Below are 21,476 nucleotides of genomic sequence, written 5' to 3' on the forward strand. Positions count from 1 at the left end.
TATACAGTGAGCGAACATTCAGACAGCGGACGGTGTTTTTCCGGTGGTTTTTTAAAAATATTTTGTAAAATTCAATATTAAAATGTCCCCAAAGAATGTGCAGAAGAAGCACAGTGGTGAGAAAATGAAAAAAAAAATCACTGTTTGTTGTGTTGTATAATTACTCCTGCCAGTAGCTGTCACTGTGTATCAGACAGAGGGAACAGTGAGTGAGAGAGAAGAAGGAATTCTCTGAGTAAAGTATTCTTTCTTTCATGCAATTACACCTACAAAATATAACACTATTGAAATAAAGAAGGAAATAATAGAGAAATATGAGAGTTATTGTTGTTTCTGGTAGATACATTTTATAAAAAAAGAAGGACATTTATTATGGTGTATGGTGCAGCACACGTACTGTACTGAAACGTGATGTGTGTTTTGTGTACAGTACTGTACTACTGTGTATTGTTGTTTATTATTGTTTATTACAGTAATGTTTATTCTAGAATTTAAGATTTAAGGGAAAATATACTTGTATTCATAACAAAAAAGACCATTTAAGACATTAGAAAGGTTAGGTAAGGGGGTGGTTTGGAAGGTCTGGCACGGATTAATTCTATTTACATTATTTCTTATGGGAAAAATAGGTTTAACTAACGAACATTTTGACTTAAGAACAGCCCTTCAGAACCAATTAAATTCGTCAAGGGTCTACTGTACTGTAATACACGTACACAATAGAAAAGCATTTCATGCCAGAGGGAGTCGAGTCGGGAGTCATTGAGGATTCAATCACTGTTAATCGGTTCGGAGTCGTTTACAGAAAGCGGATTGGCTGAACTGGATGACGCGATGTCCTGAAGTCCAGTGCAGGAAGTAGGTGAAGAGTCAGGGGTGTTTAATGTCAGTTCAGCTGTAAGAGCAGCAGAAGTAGTTCTGTTTCCATCATGTCCGGTCCTTTATCCTTCGCTAGAAAAGTGGTTCTGGTGACAGGAGCTGGAGGAGGTGAGTAGAACACAGTGGCTGTGATTTAGATTTTATAAGCTGCTAATAAACGACAGGCTGGAGTTAGCTTACTGCGCTGGCTGTGTGCACAATGTGAACTGGACACTTGAACAGCAGGGCTGCAGAGTTTGATAGGTAACGATGCACTGGTGTAAACCTGGAGGAGTTTTATATATTTTATTAGCTAAAAACAATATAACATTTAGTTTAAGTCTTTGTATGTATGCACAGTTGTTAGCTTGCACCAAACTAGCATTAGCTAACAAACTTGACTTGTTCTTATCTTTAGGGGGCGTTACAAACAGCTCAATAACTCCAAAACTCAATATAAACTCATATAAACTATATGCATGCACACATTTTCGTTTGTAAGTACAGAAAAAGTTTACTTACAATTTAAAAGTAGGCAGGGCAGTTCAGTTGTAGTCTAGTGGTTAAGGTACTGGACTAGTAATCGAAAAGTCGCTGGTTCAAGCCCCATCACTGACAGGTTGCCACTGTTGGACCCCTGAGCAAGGCCCTTAACCCTCGATTGCTTAGACATTATACTGTCACAGTACAAAAAGTGTCTGCTAAGTACCGTTTGTTTGTTTGTTTATTAGGGTTTTAACGTCATGTTTTACACTTTGGTTACATTCATGACAGGAACGGTAGTTACTCATTACACAAGATTCATCAGTTCACAAGGTTATATCCAACACAGTGTTGTTATTAACTTTTTATTAGGACACATGTCAGATAACACACATGCACATTTGCAGATACAATTTCCGGGTGAGGGAACGGGGAGAAAGAGCCTCAATAGGCTAAAGTAAAAAATAATTATGCAGCCATAAAGTATAATAGACAACAATAAAATGTACAATATATATATTTATAAAGAAACATCAAAGGGGAACAAGAAAAACCCAAGTAAGTAAAATAATCAAACCCTAATTAGGAAAGATTACCAATATAATTCCAAAGAGGAGACCATATTTTCCAGAACTTCTCAGTCCTCTGATGTAAGTCAAAGGTTAACTTCTGAAGAGGAAGAAAAGACGCTATTTGAGAGAGCCACAAATTTAGTGATGGGACCTGAGGAGTAGACCAAACAAGTACAATACACTTTTTTTTTTGCAATAAAGACCAACAGGGTGAATACCTGTCTAGCGTTGTAATCAAATGTAGCTTCTAATTGGCCACAGAGCAGGTATAACTTAGGGCATAGTGTGAACTCTATATTAAGAATTTCTTGTATAGCTATATGCACCTTTTCCCAAAAAGTCCAAAAAAAGTGAACAAAAGTGCCTTTGTGAGATTGACACTTAAAACATAAATCAGACCTCTCTGGGAATATCCTGTGTAAACGCAATGGGGTAAGTTAAAATCTATTAATAAACTTATAATTGAGTTCATGTATGTTAATTGAAGTACACTTGGGTTACAAATTTGAACAAATTAGGTCATGTTGCTTAGACAGAAATCACTCGATCTCTGTTACATCTAATTGCAAAATTTGAACACGGTGTTGAACAATTTTGTACCTCCAGTTCACCTCACTTACATGTCTTTGGACTGTGGGAGGAAACCCACGCAGACACGGGGAGAACATGCAAACTCCACACAGAAAGGACCCGGACCGCCCCACCTGGGGATCGAACCCAGGACCTTCTTGCGCTAAATGCTATAAATGTAAAAGTACTTACTCTTGTGAGGGGCGTGCGTCTTGTACCAGTCGTATGATTTTCTGTGACAATATTGTGGATTTTCTAAAAAATAATTTGCAGGGTTCAAAACATGCATACAACTATTGTGGCTAAGTGGGTAGCACCGTCACCTCACAGCAAGAAGGTCCTGGGTTCGATCCCCAGGTGTGGCGATCCGGGTCCTTTCTGTGTGGAGTTTGCATGTTCTCCCCGTGTCTGCGTGGGTTTCCTCCGATAGCTCCAGTTTCCTCCCACAGTCCAAAGACATGCAGTCAGGTGAATTGGAGATACAAAATTGTCCATGACTGTGTTTGACATTCAACTTGTGAACCTTGTGTAACTGGTAACTACTGTTTCTGTCATGAATGTAACCAAACTGTGTAAAACATGACATTAAAATCCTAATAAATAAATAAACATATGTATTATTTTATGCAAGTCTGAACAAAGCTACACTGATGTAATCAAATATACTGTTCATGGAAGAGTACATTTTTAGCATTTAGCAGATGCTTTTATCCAAAGCGACTTACAGCTGTGACAGTATACAGTCTAAACAATTGAGGGTTAAGGGCCTTGCTCAAGGACCCAACAGTAGCAACCTGGCAACCTCGCTTTGATTACTAGTCTAGTACCCTAGTTTCTTGGCTACAAGTGCTCCCAAAAAAGAGTAGTTTTTGCCAACGTCTGGAAGATTGTGTCACATCAACGTCACATTGTGTATTTCATCCCAGAACTGCAACACCCGATCTGTTATGATTTACTAGTTAGCAGAGTTTGATAACTAACGGTGCACTGCTCAACTCCAGGGTCCTGAGAACCTGGCTTTAATTCTTTCCCTCAGTTACTGTCTGTGAGGAGTGTGACATGCTAAAAGCATTGTCAAAGAAAACCTTACAAACACAAAAGCGTATCAAAAAGCCTTTTGTTGTAAGGACACCAATTTAGTGATGAGATTGCAATGCATTATTGGATTTGTTCTTTCCCTTGTAAAAAAAAAAAGTTCACTTGTCTAGTTTGCCATTTTTCTGAATTGTATTTGCCCTAAAATAACTATCCATCCAATAGCTGGTAAAATTGATTTGATGCTTTGATTTGGTCATCTTTATGTAATGATTTTTAAATCGTCTATGTGACTGTGAGGCTTGTGGATCAGTAATTCTTATGTAATACAGCAGAATTCTGTCCTCTGGTTAATTATTAATACAGTTCGAATCAGAACACAGACAAAATGAATGGTGGATAAACACAATAATAAACTGGCCCTTTGTTACACATTCTAAATGTTTTTCTATACATTCTATACAGTTTTTCTCCTAAAGTATATTGATCCTAACATTGTTGCTTTGGTGCTCAAAGTCTATTTATTAATAGGCTGTGTATTACGGTGACAGTTAACAGTGGGTATAACGATGATGTAAAAAGTCTCATTTTAAGTCACATGGCTTTAGCACACTAAGCCATGTTAGGCTGTTTCTTGAGGCCCTCGTTAAGTTACAAATTACAAAAAAAATAAAATGATGAATACCAAAGTTACAAAGCTCCAGCTGTGTGGTTAAATACTGCCAAGATCTTCGAGTGCTCCTGGGTCGGGGACTGACTTTTCCAAATTGCTTTGTCCCGATATGAGATAATTTGACCATCTGATAGCATTGTATGCCGGTATGAAAGGTAGCAAAGGTAGCCTTGGGGCTTAATTGATTTGGATAAGCAGGTCACAAATTGTCATTAAGAACTGTCAGTTGATTCCAATTTCAATGTGCAACTAGTTTGTGAACTCTTTAAACCTCAAAAGAAAACTGATTCTTTAAAACAGTTGAATACTTTTAAAAAAGAACTATTAAAACATTAAAATACATAAAGCATGTTTGGAAGAGAAGGGTGCAGCATTTTATAAAACATACCTTGTCAGCTGTTGTGTGGCATCCAGTGACACTAAAAACATTACACTGGTAGATGCAATAATTTATTCTAATATATATTTGCCTTTTTAAGAAGCAGACGTGGTAGTTTGTCAAGAGAATCAAAAAAAGAAAAAGGCTTCTACAATAGGACAGCGATCCAAAACACACTGTAATATCCACTTTACCTACCTGAGAAAACTTAAGCCTTTGGAATGGCCCTCACAGGCCAGTAACTTGAACATTGTTGAAAACTGTAGGCAGAGCTAAAACATGAAGTGTGTATATAAGAAGGCCAAAGAAAAGCCCAAACCCAGAAGTGTAGTTAAAAATTCATAAACTACATTAAAAGACTTGTGATGTTTATAAAAGGAGGATTTACCAAGTACTGGATCTGTAAAGTGTCCAAACCTTTAATTTAAGTATGAGGTAACTGCATTGACATGTCTTTAAACGTCAGTTTGTATTTCCTATAAAAGCTTAGTGGCCTCCGTATCCCTAGATTGAGGACGCTAACTTGAGATCCTATAGGGCCGGGGTAGCTCACCAGTTAAGGTACAGGACTAGTAATTGGAAGGTTGCTGGTTCAAGCCCCACATCTGCCAGCTTGCCACTGTTAGGCCCTTGAGCAAGGCCCTTAATTGCTTACAGTGTGTACAGTCTTAATTGTAAGTCACTTTGGATAAAGGTGTCTGCTAAATGCTGAAAATGTAAATTCCTGTAGGAAATAAATGATCAAATGGCCAAAATACAGAGGACCTTTTATACAAAGCGGAAAGTTTAGATCTTCTAAATGTCAAAGGTTGCAGCAGATCCAACTATGTGTACAGAGCAAAGGGTGATTGTAATCATTATCTAGTGATAAAGGTCTTTTTCTAGTAACACTGTTAATAGTAAAGCTCAAATATTAAATAAAACAATTCATTACTGACAGTTCAGCTGAGCATTTCATTTTAGTCATGACTATTTAATTTTTATTGTGCACTTGATATTAAATCCCCAGCACTAATTACACAATCGGATAAAAAGTAATGATATTTTCTTTTCAGGCCTGGGAAGAGAATATGCTTTGGCCTTTGCTGAGAGAGGAGCTTCTGTTATTGGTAGGTCGTGTTTAAAGGATTTTGCTCAGTTATATTAAAGCCAGATCATGTTGGCATGGGTATTTGTCTGTCTATAATCTGTGCTGTATTTAGTGAATGACCTTGGAGGAGATATAAAAGGAGGCGGGAAGAGCTCGGCAGCCGCTGATAATGTGGTAAAGGAGATAAAAGCTATAGGTGGCAAAGCTGTGGCAAATTACGGTTGGTACTTTGAGCTCTGTGCATCATCACATACTTCAATTTAGTAGTTATTTTCTTCATGCTAATAAGATTATTGACATTTTAAAAGGAAAAGCATTGTCTTGATTTAGTAAAATGTAATTCCAATCTAATTTACATTTGTAAAATGTTTTGACATGTATTTTTGTATTTACAGATTCAGTAGAAGATGGTGAAAAGCTGATCCAGTCCGCTTTGGATGCATTTGGACGAATAGGTGCTTAAACATAAAACATTATCATTCATTTAGCTTTAGGGTAGAATACTAATACACAAGCAACTCTTTCTATATTATGTCTGTTAAATTGCTATTTACTTAATGCCTGATTTTATTGTGAGACATTGCAAAAGGTTTCGTAAATGCTTTTCTTTTCACTGTGTGCCATATTCTTCTCACCTGCAAATATTAAACACTCTTTCTATACATTAGTAAGAAAACCAAACACAGACCACTAAGCTGGTGATGGATTGATTTTTTTTTCTCCAAATTTTTTAAATTCTGGCAACCGTTTGACCAGCTAGTGCTTATTCTTAGTTTTTTCCTAGCTTCATATGCTACAACTACATTTACATTTATGGTATTTAGCCGACACCTTTAATCAAAATGACTTACAGTTATGAATAAATACCATGCAAGCAATTGAAGGTTAAGGACCTTACTCAGGGGTCCCAACTAAACTAAACAACTAAAGAATGGTTTATGTATGTCATAGCTTTTTAGCTTAGTAAGACAAAGTTGTTTTTATTTAATAAAAAAAGTCATATAGAAATAAAATATCCTATAGTACTCCAGAAGTGTAGCGGTAGCTTAGTGGCTAAGATACAATATCTACTAGTAATCGGAAGGTTTCTGGTTCAAGCCCCACAAACACAAAGTTGTCACTGTTGAGTAAGGCACTTAAATCTCAATTGCATCATTGTTAGTCTCTATGGATAAAGGTGTCTATTAAATGCCATAAATAAAAAAGTGACTCGACATTTATGAGCTTTGTCTTAACACATGATATATCAGTGGCACAACTGGTGGTGCAATAATTTTGTAATATAGAGCTATTTTAATTATCTTAAGAGCAATGTCACAATACAAAGTGCTTAACAGGTGTTCAGTGCTTGTCTTTAAAACCTTTTTTTTTATTCCTTGTGACTTCTAAGTAAAGTGAGACTTGAATGAAGTGAAACCTCATTGTAAGCTTTATGAAAATAACTGTTGGGACAATCACAATAATAACAATATTGTTGGTATTGGTAGCTTTTACATGCTGTATATTTATATACTGTGTTTTTCCTCAGATATTGTGATTAACAATGCTGGGTAAGTTATAATTATTTTACTTTTGTACAAAATCTTTTCCACATTTTCTTTTTGCAAAGCAGTTATAATTTACATATTTGTGTGTCTCTCCAAAGGATTCTGCGTGATCGATCTTTTGTTAGAACCAGTGATCTGGACTGGGGTATGTAATAATAAATATAGAAAACTTAGAGTCCCGTTATATATCTGACTTCGCTTGGTCAGGCAGCACTCGGTTGATGGATGTTAATTTTTTATCTTTAGATCTCATTCATAGAGTTCATCTGAGGGGGTCATTTATGGTCACCAGGGCAGCATGGAATCACATGAAAAATCAAAAGTTTGGGAGGTAATGTTCATGCCTTAATAATTAAATATCATATTCATTATTAAAAAGAAGAAATAGTGGTCTATTGGTGATTTGTTTTTGTTCAGGATCATCATGACGTCATCAGCTGCTGGAATTTATGGCAATTTTGGTCAGGCAAACTACAGCGCTGCCAAGCTGGGGCTCCTGGGCCTGGCTAACACTTTGGCCATCGAAGGCAAAAAGTACAACGTCCATTGCAACACCATAGCTCCCACAGCAGGTTCACGTCTTACTGAGACCGTCATGCCACCAGGTTAGAACTCAAAGTTAGAACTGTCAAATCATTCTGAACACTGCAGCTTACAATGTAGCCACTCTACAACATCTTAAACTATGAAACTAAGGTCAACAAGTAACTAAGCTAATGAAAAAAAATAATGTGTGCTTAACATGTGAATATATGACAATGAATATATTATACATATTATAATTTGTTATGAAACATTAAACAATACTTATTTATTTACACCTACCCACCCCGAGTGCTCAGTTTTGTTTATATAGCACTTTTTTTTTACAATGGACATTGTCTCAAAGCTACTTTATAGCATTCAGGACCGACAGACCAGAAACCCCTGTTGAGCAAACCAAGGTCAACAGTGGCAATGAAAAACTCTCTTACAATTATGGGAAGAAACATTGATAGGAACCAGACTCAACAGGGACCTCCATCCCTTGGTGACCTGTAGAATAATTGAAATGAGTTAAAAAATATTTTAAACTAAAAGTTATAATTAGCGAAAAGAATAAACATGCAATTGGAGTTCTTCTTCTTATTATGTGTGGGTGTGATGGGTGGGAGTCTCCTTTAGTGCTGTGCATTTGTTAGGTCAGGTTCTAAAGTTAAATGAGAAAGCCTGGATCACACATTTATCCAGTTTATCCCAAAGGAGTTTCATGGGCTTAAGGTCAAGGATCCTGAACATCATCATTGTGCACTGGTACACAATCGTGCTGGAACAGGAATGGGCTTTCCCTGCACTTTTGACAAAAATCCCCTGAAGGGATATTATTTTTATATAATGGATTTTATACACATATTGGAAATGTCTGAGGCTGAAACACCTGAACTTAGTAACTAGAAAGGGTGTTCAAATACTTTTGGAGTTGCTTATACTTTTCCAAATTTTTGGTAATATGTGGAATCTGTTTCCTGATCAGATCTTGTGGAGTCCTTGAAAGCAGAGTTTGTTGCTCCTCTCGTTCTCTGGCTGTGCCATGAAGAGTGCCAAGAGAACGGGGGACTTTTTGAGGTATGTGATTCTAAATTGAATTAAATTCAATTATTTAAATGAGTATATCACATCGTTTGTATGCATCACAGTTGTTCAGCCAGCTTCAGTTGTCTTAATGTTGTTCTCTTCAGGTTGGCGCTGGCTGGATTAGCAAATGTAAGCAATTTTTATTTTGAGTTTTATTTAGAAATAGTAAAGCGATATCGGGGGGACAAAGGGACCTCAAATGACCTTTAATTAAATGTGGGTTTGCAGTGCGATGGGAGAGAACCCTGGGCAGTATTGTCCGCAATAAGAACCAGATGATGACCCCAGAACAGGTACGGGACAAGTGGGACCAGATCTGTGACTTCACCAATGCCACCAAGCCAGCAAGCATTCAAGGTAAATATACTGAAGTGGGTTAAGTCCCACCAACTTTATATTTTATACGTGTTGCTTTTGTGTCCTCCTGGGTTTGACCTGTAAGTTTCCAAGCCATGTGTACAATATTTAAAGAATATTCCACTGGGTGCAAGGCAGAAATAACCTGGGCAGGGTGCTGATACATTGCATGGCTATGGCAATCCCCAACTCCCTGATAGTATGGTGGGCTAGCACCAGTAACATCCCCGATCCAACACCCCTACCCACCATCCAATCTCAGACCAATTCTAAAAGCATACACCACAGCAACTTGGCAAAAAGAATCGGAAACTTATACCACCAACAAACTCTAGGAGATCCACATTATCATAAAAACAGATAGAGCTCAATACCCCAAAAACGATGGGAACAAATTATCTACACAAGATGCTTGCTGCATAGAACACACCAAACTGACCCATACCTACCTGCTAAAAGGAGACCAGCCCCACTTTGCCCCCCCCCCCGGATCAAAGACTTCTATCAAACACGTCCTCTATTCACGTCCTTTACACACACAAGTAAAAAAGAAAAGCAAATCTACATCTTTGATGTTTGAAGAAATCTACTATCCAGTCATGATAATAGCCATAGTAGCTGACATGACGTTAATACATGTTAAAACTGAGAAAATTAAGATGCTGAAGAATACTGCCTCTTCTTGCTGTCTATCAGTTAATGAAGCTGACCCCCGGGGGGCTCTGTATAGAAGCGGCAGAGTTACAAACAGGCTTATTAGCATGGCTGTATCGTCCTTGTCCTCTGTGTTGTATAAAGTAGATCATGTTGCTCTCTCTTCTAATCAGCACTATGGACTAGCTAATTAAGATCCTGTCCCTTTGTGCTCTCCTGTTCAGAGTCGATGCAGTCGCTGGTGGAAGTGCTGTCAAAAGTTGACGCTGAGGAGGAGGGCATCAAAGCCAATCTAACCAGCAGCTCGATCTCAGCAACATCAGGCATCAACCCTGTGAGTATTGCTTGTACTGCTCTAAATGCTGGTTATTTTACTGTATAGTCACATGTCTGTGCTGACCTTCCTACCCCTATTTCAGTCCCTTCACCAAGAGATGGTGCACTGTGCATTGAATAGTGATTTTCTATCCCTGATCTTTACAAAATAGCTCATTATAGCAAGATGGACAAAAATCAAAGCATAGTTTGGAAAGTAAACATTTGATTGCGGCCATTCAGGTGGCATGGCAGTACATTCTGCTTGTCCACTACTGCTGGGATCCAGGGTCGAATTTCCTGCAGTGCCATCGGGCATCTACATACTTACATGATTGATTTGTCTGTGGTGTGTTACAACATCGAGCCCAGTTATTTCAAGGAAACCAGACCCACCATGACCCGACCAGGATAAAGCATGGTAAAAACTATTTGGAAAAAATCTTAAGATCCAGACATGCACAGCCATTTAGGGACTCAATCTTTTAGCTGTAATTGCAGCCGGGCGGCACGGTGGCTCGGTGGGTAGCACTGTCGCCATACAGCAAGAAGGGCCTGGGTTCGATTCCCAGGTGGAGCGGTCCGGTTCCTTTTTGTGTGCAGTTTGCATGTTCTCCTTGTGTCTGGTTTCCTCCCACAGCCCAAAGATGTGCAGTCAGGAAAATTGGAGATACTACAATTGTCCTTAAATGTGTGTGTGTATGTCTGCCCTGCCCATGTGTTTCCGTGTGCCTTGTGCCCACTTAAAGCTGGTATTGCCAGCCAACAGTTACAAGTCTTACAACCAAGTACAAACAAAAAGCTGAAACGTATTCAATCCCTTAAGTCAGTTCAAGTAAATGTAGGACAATATACGTAAATGTAAGAAGGTCCAAAAAGTGAATGCTTATACATGGACTTAAACTGAAGATTGATTTCTCATAGTCACTGAGATGTTTTTATACTTACTTCTGCAGGCAGAAGCTGTGGGGAAGGAGCTTGGCGAGATGACCTACAGCTACACCCACATGCACAGCATCCTGTATGCACTAGGAGTGGGCATGTCCACCAAGCAAGCTGACCATCTTAAGTTCCTCTATGAAGGCCATGAAGAGTTCAGCTGCCTGCCCACATTCGGCGTTATCCCAGCGCAATCATCCATGCTGGACGGAGGGCTGAGCTCTGTTTCAGGCATCAATTTTGACCTCACCAGGGTGAGCAACTGATTAAAAATTTTAGCTAGGGGATTTGTATTTGTATTAACATTTCTACTCTCACTTATCAAGGCTTTTGTTTGATCTGTTTCTATTGTTTAGTGTTTGTTGATCTTTAATCTTTGAACCAACGTTTACTGGACATTCTGTTGTAGCTCCTGCATGGAGAGCAGTACTTGGAGCTGTATAAACCTTTTCCCACTTCAGGTATGCCTACTTTGCCAAAGATATGAATAATAGCATGATTTTACTTTCGGGTGATATTGAAATGAATGTTCGCTGTCTAGGTACACTGACCTCGAAGGCATCTATAGCCGATATCCTCGACAAAGGGTCTGGTGCAGTCATACTCTTGGACGGTAAATGTTATACATTTTCAAAGGATTAATTCATTGGTATTATATACAGATCAGCCATTACATTAAAACCACCCACCTACGATGCTTTGACCCACTGAGACATAGACTCCACAGGACCTCTGTATGTTACGAGGTACTGGTGCCGTCTCTGCTAGTAAACAGTGCACAGATGTCCAACATGATCCCACATGATCTATTTATTTATACATTTTCTCCCGATTTAGTGTAGCCAATTTTCCGACTGCGTTCGAGGAGGGTATATTCGCCTGCTCCATGCCCCCTCCGGCGCACGTGCAGTCCCTTGACCCCTTCTTTTTCGCCCATGCCTAGGTGGATTTGCATATGAGGCTCCTCCACTTCTGCACAGGCGCCTTGTGCTGCTAACCATGGTCCTCGCACAATGTTTGAAGACCCCGTCCCCTGTTTAGTCCGGTCTTTTCTCACACAGCAGACTCGATGGCTAATTTTGTCTGCTGCAGGCACTGCCCGATAGATGGCGCCCAGCCGACCGGTAGCAGAGCTGAGATTCGAACCAAGTGGTTTAGAATCTGTGCTGGTGTGCTAGCGGAATATCCCGCTGTGCCACCTGGGTGCCCCAGTCAGTCTTTTTTCAATTGCTCGGAGGTCCAGTTTCGATGCCTGTGGGCCTGTTGTAGGTGCTTTTGACAGTAGACAAGAGTTAGTGTAATTCCTCAGCCTCAGCCCTATACACTGAATGGTTTTATGAACGGTCTTGTGACACATTCACCATATCACAGTTTGAGCCACAGTATTCACTCCTTTGGTTTGAACCAAAAGCCTGAGCCTTCAAAGTCTCTGGTATCGATGAGCCTTGGCTGCCCATTGACATGCCGGAGGTCCATGGCTCGTCCATACCAGACCACTGCTGCCTGTGAGCACCGCTTGCTGTTTTGGAGATCAACCCATCTGGCCATAAGAATTTGGTCCTTATTTAGCTTGTGTATTACAAAATGGGCAATGTCATGCATGTTTTTATGGCATGGTCTTAATGTTTTGGTTAATCATTTTAGATTTCAATGTGTGTGATTGGTCAGTTTAGATGACTAGTGTTCTGTGAGCATGATCAATGTATGACTAATGATGTACACATTTCATGTCTGCAGTTCATACGTACAACAACCAAGAGCTGCTGTGCTACAATCAGTTCTCTCTGTTCATTGTTGGTTCTGGAGGTTTTGGAGGAAAGAGAGCATCAGATAAAGCTGTGGTAAGACACACTGCAGTTTCTGAAACACTAGCCGCAGGTCAGGAATACCCTGGACAGGGTGCAAATCCATTGCAGGGCTTATGCCAAATAAGTTCTGCCAATCATGCCTGTATAGACAACTGATAGCAATGCTGGGATTCAAACCCTGGATCTCAGCAGTAGTGGGCTAGCACATTTCATCCAAGCACCCATCAATCATTTTTCAGAATTAATGAGTAATTAATGAAAACTAGTAATGGACTAGTAATCAGAAGATCACAGGTTCAAGTCCCACCACTACCAGGTTGCTGCTATTGGGCCCTTGAGCAAGGTCCTTAATGCTCAGTACCTCAGACAGTATACTGTAACTACTGTAAGTCACTTTGGATAAAGGCGTCTGTTAAATGTTAAAAATGTAAAATGTAATATTTCTTGCATCTATGTTATGTGTTGGTGGCTCAGTGGGTAGCACTGTCACTTCACAGCAAGAAGGTCCTGGGTTCGATTCCCTGGTGGACTGATCTGGGTCCTTTCTGTGTGGAGTTTGCATGTTCTCCCCGTGTCTGTGTGGGTTTCCTCCCACAGTTCACAGACGTGTAAGTTAGGTGAACTGAAGATACAAAATCGTCCGTGTTGGTGTTTGACATTAACTTGAACTGTTAAATCATGTGTAATCTGTAACTACCTGTCCTGTAATGAGTGTAACCTAAAGAACAAGTGTATGATATAACATTAAAATACCAACAAACAACATTGATATGTGTATGCCAATTTGTTTATTAATGGAAATGCTTTTAATATTCTTTTTCCGAAGGCGACAGTTCCACCTCCAGACAGAGCTCCTGATGCCGTGATCGTTGAGGAAACCAACAGGGATCAGGTAGGAGCCAAATGTGGACATTTCCATATTTCCAAAAATACAGTAGCGGATAAGGTGATATAAATATACAGATAAAAATATATAGGTACAAAGGATGATGCTTTTATATAATACTCTTTTTTTTAAACAAAAATGTGTTCCTAGGGTCGTAGCGTTCGCCCAATCTTTATAAAATTAACAATATGTATTCAGTGGCACCCTATAAATTCATTATTTTAAATCAGATTGCAAGAAATCTGTATCACTTTGATAGTTCACAAGTAATCGAGTTAGCAGGTGGTAGCTTCTACATTTGTGTGTATGTGGAAGGGCAGTATAGAGAAAATTACTTACCTCAGGCTGTGTCCCAAACCACATACAATCACTAAAGCACTTTAGTTAGTGGACATTGGTAATGGGATTTGTAAAGATGTGAGACAAACTACTAGATGAGCCAAACACCCCTGATGACCAAGCTGAGAGCAACCGTTTAAAATTACAAGGAAGAAACCATGAGAGGAACCAGACTCAACCGGTCATATTATCCTTGGTTTACTTGAAGGATAATTTGGATGGTATGTTGGATATATTAATATAATAGTATGTTATTATGGATGCAGCCTTAGTCGTCAGTGTAAAATGAGGAGAACCTATAGGATAGCACTATGAATGAGTAATTCATCAGCATAAAGATATTATTAACTGATCATTCATGTATTATTTGTCGTCTTAAGTTCATCATGATTGAGTTTACAGAATATGTAAACTTCTTCCATGATCAGATTACTAAAGCCTGTTGAATTATAGCCTAAATTCATTTTTTTGCTGTTATCAGATCATTCTAACATTGAAATGCACTCAGTGAAATGAAAAAATGTTTGGCCTTTTATATTTAGGCTGCTTTGTACAGGCTGAGTGGTGATTGGAACCCTCTTCACATAGATCTAAGCTTCGCAGCAATGGGAGGTGAGGAATACAAATGACTGTTTTGAAAACGAAAGGCCATTTTAAAATCAATTCCACTAATAATATCTTGTACAAGAAATGTTTCTAGCACTGGTTCAAAAGCTGCTTCATTTCTAAATCCCTAGGATTTAAAACCCCCATCCTGCATGGTCTGTGCTCTTTCGGGTTTGCTGCACGTCACGTCCTGAGCCAGTACGCTGGCAATGATGTTTCCAAATTCAAGTCCATTAAGGTAAGCCTGCTACATGTGGAGTCTCGACCCTTCATAAATCTGTAGAGCATATTTATTCAGTGCAGCACCACTACAGTCCTCTTTAGAGTCGGCATGTTTATTATTATTATACACACTCTCAGATGGCACAGTGGTAAATTACACTAGCACACTACAGCTGGGATCCAGGCTTCAAATCTCCAGCAATCAGGCATCTACAAGGGATCTTCAAAAAGTTTCCACACTTTTATGTTTTGGTTAGAAACGGTGAGGGTGGGAGGAGTAGTAATCGGTCATGTCTAAGAGACTGAGAGAAGCTTATAGTCCGGATTTAGCACCATCTGATTTCCACCTTTTTGGACGCTCAAAGAAGCTTTAAGAGGAAGAAGATTTTCATGTGATGATGTGAAAGCAGCACTGCATCAGTGGCTACGTGCTCAACCAAAAACATTTGATGGTATTATTGATCTGGAAGGTGACTGTAGAAAAGTGATGTCATTTGTTTGGCCCCGCAGTTGATTGGCATCCTGTCTAGGGTTTGTTACTTCATTGTGCCGGCTCGGTGCCAGCACTGTTGCCTCACAGCAAGAAGGTCCTGGGTTCGATCCCCAGGTGGGGAGCGGTCTGGGTCCTTTCTGTGTTGAGTTTGCATGTTCTCCCCGTTTCTGCGTGGATTTCCTTCGGGAGCTCCGGTTTCCTCCCACAGTCCAAAAACATGCAAGTGAGGTGAATAGGAGATGTGCCCAGTGCATCCAATGAAATCGGATCCACAGAAACCCTGACCAGGCTTCAAATGATCCAAATGTTACCTTGCTACGCTTCCACAAGAAGTGTACTGTATTCACACTTGCATAACACCCATTTTTGAGAGCATGCAAAAACACACAGCTGCAATCTTGCGTTCAAGCTATATGCCATGGTTAAATACACAATTAACATGGGTTTCTTAACATAGTATATAAATTATGTGATCTTATTGTTGTGCTAAATGCCATTTTAGCTTTGGCTGTGGTATTGATTTTATTGGTATTGTTATTGGTAACTATTAGAGTAAAGCCTTTCTCCATCCTTTTTCGGCAAGGTGCGCTTTGTGAAGCCAGTGCTACCCGGACAGTCTCTTCAGACTGAGATGTGGAAAGAGGGAAGCAGAATCCACCTCCAATGCAAAGTAAACACTTAATTCAGAATTTAATCCTGACTAGTAGTTTGTCCCTTTTCTGTCATTCCATCAGTCCAGCGCATTAACTGATTCACTATGGCTTTCTAGGTGAAGGAGACGGGAGCTGTCGTGTTATCTGGAGCTTATGTAGATTTACACGCCGCCCCAGATGCTTCGGCCAGCACTGCTCATCCACAGGTCCAGTTAATATTCAAATAAAATAATAAGCAATAACAGTTCATGTTTATATAACCATGAATGTCTAATTTTACAGAGTGGAGGACTGCAGAGCGACCTGGTGTTTGCCGAGATAGGACGTCGGATCAAAGATCTGGGGGCTGAACTTGTGAAAAAGGTTAATGCCATTTTTGGATGGGAAATTACCAAAGAGGGAAACACGGCTGCACAGTGGAGTAAGTCAACAAGCTCTGTGTCTTTACTTAAAACAATTTGGGATCTTAAACTGGTTCCATTCAGGCTTCTAGGAAATTGAAAGCTTTGCAGAGAACAGGTCCCTATTTGCACCAGTTTTTATTGCAACCAAGGTGGCACAACTAAAGTAAACGGTAGTAACAGCCTGGTGGAGCATGTAGATTTCCTGTACTAGACGTTTGTTTTTAGCCAAAAAGCAAGCATGGGTCAACTACTTTCCTCTACAACAGGTGGGTCGTGAGCCGAAAAAAATGGGTCGCAGAGAAAAATAATAATAAGTAGGGCTGTCACACGATTAAATTTTTTTAACTGAGATTAATTACGATTAAGGAACCAAATTATTCATGATTAATCGACTGCAAAAATAACGAAGCACAATTTGAACAGTTATGCACATTTTTATTGCAAGAACATGTTTACCAATAAAAAATTTATAAAAATATGATAAAATTATTACATTAAATTATTAAACTAAATTGTTTTTAGAAAGCCACCCAATGCCTATATAGAGTTGTTAACAGCTACCCATCCTTCAGACAGTTATTTAAAATGACAAGTCTTATCTGTATCCTGTTCGTAACCCTGCCACTGGAAACTGCGCTCAGGGTACTAATATGTACTAATATGAACCATTTCTAGATGCAACACGTATAACGTCACGTAGACCCACATCGTTAACTATGTTAAAGCGTCTACAGTCCATTGCGATCCATTTAACACCAGTGTTTGTGATGTTCCCACAACATGTACAGTCCATAGGCTTCCATCCAAATTCCTCTGAAATAAAGTTAGACTGAGTCTGAGCTCAGTTAGCCTGTAATGTGTATCCGTGCACGCAGACGCCCAACGAGACAAATGCGGCTTTGACCAAAGATGATAATAAAGCGTAAATTAATAACTGTAATTTTGTCTAGTGATGATTTCTCACGCTTTTTGAAAACAAAAATGATTATTGAAAATACCCTATATTTCACAGTATGTAGCAGCAGCAGCTCTAATTTGTAACTCATGACCGCAAACTGGAAAAAGACCGGAGTTATCGTTATACAGTATAAACACAATAATGCTGTGTTAAAGCAGCACAAATTACCACAGTGACACATGTTTCAAGTGGCACAAACAGCCCAATAAAACATTGTTTGATTAAATATTTTATTCTCGATTATTTTTTTTTAATCGTAATTAAAATTTTAACCGCCCTAATAATAAGTAAATATACTTGTGCGTTAACGCCCCTTTCTGTTACATCTTGTAAACCACAGTGGAACCAGATTGTACACAGACAGTAAGATGCATTATTTGTGTGGCCTGGGTCCTGTAAAAAATAATGGACAAAATGCTCAGGGATGTCATCACAGTTCTTGCTGGAAAAACTATAGTGAGATTCACTCGAAAGAGGCCCTGAGTATTCTGTTGTAACTCTGAAGCAATCTGAACCATAAACACGCTGCATACCTTGACTTGTAATCAATTGCGTTACATGCGATGTTGGAAGTCCGGCGCCTACCTCATCCCCCCGACGCATTCCAGCTTGTTTGAAGCTCCATGGACTGAGGAACACATTGCATATTGTTTCGAGAGTTATTACAGAATATTCGAGACCTCCTTTGAGGCCCTGTCCCTCTATTATTCTCTGCTTCTATCTATTCTATCTTCAGAATCTATTTATTTTTGGTGAAAATGTGCCGAATGGTTTAAAATTGGTGTGTGAACTTGTACTCTTGGTTTTGTGTTCATGAAGGATGATTCCATTTATAAGCAATCTATTACTTTTCAGCCATCGACCTGAAGACTGAAAAAGGTGCCCTTCATAAGGGGCCACACAGTGGCAAAGCTGATGTGACGTTCACCGTGTCGGATGAAGACTTCATGGATGTGGTGACGGGCAAGCTCAACCCTCAGAAGGTACTCCAATCATCTGAAACGTTCTGCTCGAGTTGAAATCGTACAGCTGTCTGAACATTGTGATGAATTTACCACGTCTGTGCTGCTGTTCGGAGATGAATGGTGTTGTGTTTCCCCTGTAGGCATTTTTCGCTGGCAAACTTAAAGTCAGAGGCAATATCATGCTGAGCCAGAAGCTGGAGACGATACTGAAGGATCACGCCAAGCTGTGAGTCTCCAAACCTTTCGGCATCTTGGAGTGAACGCAGACCTTTTTTGGACAGAGGGAATCACATGATCATTTCTGAAATCCGTGTCCAACAATGAGAAACGTTTGGTGCACAGTGACCGGCACCAGTAATGGTAACAGAATCAGTATGTTTAACTCTGCTAATGACAATGTGTGAATAATAAGGAAAGAAATATTAGAATTTGTGCTAATTATGTAATTAATGTTCAAATTTACTACAAAATAAGCTATTTTTTTTAATCATATTTCTGCTCGTTCAGATCTACACTGCAGCCAGACATGAACCTGTACAGAGTGTCTTGAGGGCATCTATTCAAAAGTGGGTAGTGAGGGACGGCTGGGCAGCACAGCGGTCTAATGTGCTAGGACAGTGGTCCCCAACCACCGGGCTGCACAGAAAAAATAAATAATTAGAAATCACTACATCTGCGATGAAAACTACTTTTTTTACGGGTGTTATTGTCCCAAATCACCCCTAGGTGGGAGAAGTGTCTCATTGCAGCGAAACTCATTTGTGAGTAGTATTGTTATTCTATTTTAAATCCCTCCGCCCCCGCCAGTCCGTGAAATTATATCTTATATGAAACGGGTCCGTGGTGCAAAAAAGGTTGAGGAACGCTGTGCTAGGACACCACTGTAGAGAGTTCAAATCTCAGCAGAGGGTGTCCACACAAACACAAACACACCTGGCCGTGTTTAAAGGAGGGAAGGTCAGATGGGGATTCTTGCCCCTGCTGCTTAGATACACGATCACCGGGACTGGTCCAGGCACCTTTGCAAGTTGGGGGGCGGAACTTATGGTCGTTTTTCGTATGGAATACAGCTGTGTGTGGGAACCCAACACAGGCAGATGATGAGAAGCATCTTCAGATTGGACATGTGACAGAGGGGGAGTGTGGTGATCCGCCTCTCCTTGATCAGATCGAGGGTTGTACAAGTGGCAGCAAATTTACAATTTACTTATGCACCACCCTAACACCTTTATTAAACATGTCCTGAAATCCTCTTCTTCAGTGGTAAGCATCACTGTGCATCCAGCCCCGAGCCTGTGAAAGCCACATCCGACTCAAATGATAAATGTGTTCAGTTTAAATGAAACTATTTGAGCGTTTAGAGCTCATGTTACGGTTCATAGTATAACCTTTGAAATGTGAACGTGCTAGGAGACTCGCTGCTGGGGCAAAATCCCTGTGAACTGATGAAGCAGAAATCTGATACGGTTAACAAGGTTAATTCTTAAGCAAATATGATCAAACGGTACATGTGTGTTAATTAAAACTGGTCTATGAAAAAGTTTGAGTGATGTTATTTACAATGTTCGAGTGAACATGAACCACTCACATATTTTCTGATATGTTTGATTTTTTTGGAGGTGCATTCTTGTGCACAAGAAGAACTGTAAAATACCTAAACCAGTAAATCTCATTACCAGATGTGCCTCGGCCTAAGACAGGCAGATGTTAACTAGTTTTGTAGCAACTTTTTGTTCTTTTGGCTGCTCTTGTATTTAGGGGTCACAGCAGCTCATTCTGGACTGCATGCCTCATTTGGCACAGTTTTTTAAAACAGCTAGTTTAACAATGGCTAGGCTGTTTGGCCAAGAACCGAAAAGAACATGTCTGTGTAGACATTATCACCCGACCGGCCACTAACACTACTGATGTATGAACCCAGGATGTATGAATATAGGTTTCTGTGGTAGTGGGCTAGTGTGTTTTACCACAGGGTTTTTCAAACTTTTTAATTTCTCTCTGTACAATTTGGTCCCACTGTGGTTTACAAAATGTAACAAAGCCTCCACAAGAGGGCGTTTGCCTACAAGTTTATTTACCTATTAAATATTTTTCGATGCAACCCATTTTGGCCTGCTATCTTTTGTTATACTATACACAGGGGGCCAAAAATGTACAAACACTTTAGTAGATGTCTGGACTTTTTCCAAAGTTTAATTGAACATGTAGGATGATGTTCAAATATGACATATTCATCCGTTGATGTTACATCGAACTTTTATTTGACCCCCTCTGTATGTATATACTTTTTTACCTTGGTATTCAACATCAGTTTGAGCAGGTTTTACTCAGACAGGTATCATGCAGTTGGAATGTGATTCAATAATAATTATTCATCAAGGCACTTTTGTGTATATACACCGACCAGGCATAAAATTATGAACAAGATTATCTCATCACGGCACTTGTTAGTGGGTGGGATATATTAGGCAGCAAGTGAACATTTTATCCTCAAAGTTGATGTGTTAGAAGTAGGAAAAATGGACAAGCGAGTTTGACAAGGGCCAAATCGTGATGGCTAGACGACTGGGTCAGAGCATCTCCAAAACTGCAGCTCTTGTGGGGTGTTCCCGTTCTGCAGTGGTCAGTATCTATCAAAAGTAGTCCAAGGAAGGAACTGGTAAACCGGCGACAGGGTCAATGATGCACGTGGGGAGCGAAAGCTGGCCTGTGTGGTCTGATCCAACAGTTAAAGCTGGTTCTGATAGAAAGGTGTCAGAATACACAGTGAATCACAGTTGCAGGGCTGTTTTGGCAGCAAAAGGGGGACCAACACAATATTAGGAAGGTGGTCATAATGTTAAGCCTTATCGGTGTATAAACAGACACACACACACACACACATCTAAACATTAATGATTAATAATAACTAGTAAGGAAAATGTGATGATTGTAACTTTCAATTACTGCATATGTTTAACATGTGATGTTCATTTCTAATAAATCTCACTTGCGTAATACCTCAAAGAAAACTCGCTGAATTCCTTTAACCTCCTTAAAAAGCAAGAAGACTCCAC

The 21,476-nt window shown here is 39.7% G+C and overlaps 1 protein-coding gene across 2 annotated transcripts; it reads left to right on the forward strand.

Annotated features, from left to right (window-relative positions):
* The first annotated feature begins 906 nt into the window (after window positions 1-906).
* Window positions 907-21,431, forward strand: hsd17b4 (hydroxysteroid (17-beta) dehydrogenase 4). 2 transcript variants are annotated; one of them, XR_010013340.1, is made up of 25 exons: window positions 907-987; window positions 5,626-5,679; window positions 5,773-5,880; window positions 6,056-6,115; window positions 7,189-7,210; window positions 7,306-7,352; window positions 7,454-7,538; window positions 7,625-7,812; window positions 8,721-8,812; window positions 8,926-8,950; window positions 9,050-9,178; window positions 10,057-10,166; window positions 11,104-11,340; window positions 11,496-11,547; window positions 11,628-11,699; window positions 12,824-12,927; window positions 13,721-13,786; window positions 14,662-14,731; window positions 14,857-14,963; window positions 16,024-16,110; window positions 16,210-16,299; window positions 16,376-16,514; window positions 18,311-18,438; window positions 18,561-18,780; window positions 18,928-21,431. XR_010013340.1 is itself a non-coding variant. In XM_062998908.1 (24 exons), exons 1-24 carry the CDS (start codon window positions 930-932, stop codon window positions 18,648-18,650), a joined length of 2,220 nt encoding a protein of 739 aa, XP_062854978.1. In that variant the 5' UTR covers window positions 907-929; the 3' UTR covers window positions 18,651-21,431. The 2 variants fall into 2 exon arrangements, 1 of the variants encoding a protein (XP_062854978.1); XM_062998908.1 differs by having other exon boundaries at window positions 18,561-21,431.
* The last annotated feature ends 45 nt before the right edge of the window (window positions 21,432-21,476 follow it).

This window comes from Trichomycterus rosablanca, chromosome 7, assembly GCF_030014385.1.
Source record: "Trichomycterus rosablanca isolate fTriRos1 chromosome 7, fTriRos1.hap1, whole genome shotgun sequence".
Lineage (NCBI taxonomy): Eukaryota > Metazoa > Chordata > Actinopteri > Siluriformes > Trichomycteridae > Trichomycterus > Trichomycterus rosablanca.

Bases quoted from the DNA above. Each gene is read 5' to 3' on its own strand.
- hsd17b4 (XM_062998908.1), top strand. From the start codon at position 930: ATGTCCGGTCCTTTATCCTTCGCTAGAAAAGTGGTTCTGGTGACAGGA. The intron at 5,881-6,055 runs GTTGGTACTTTG...TTGTATTTACAG, and splicing joins CAAAGCTGTGGCAAATTACG to ATTCAGTAGAAGATGGTGAA. The intron at 11,700-12,823 runs GTAAATGTTATA...TCATGTCTGCAG, and splicing joins TGCAGTCATACTCTTGGACG to TTCATACGTACAACAACCAA.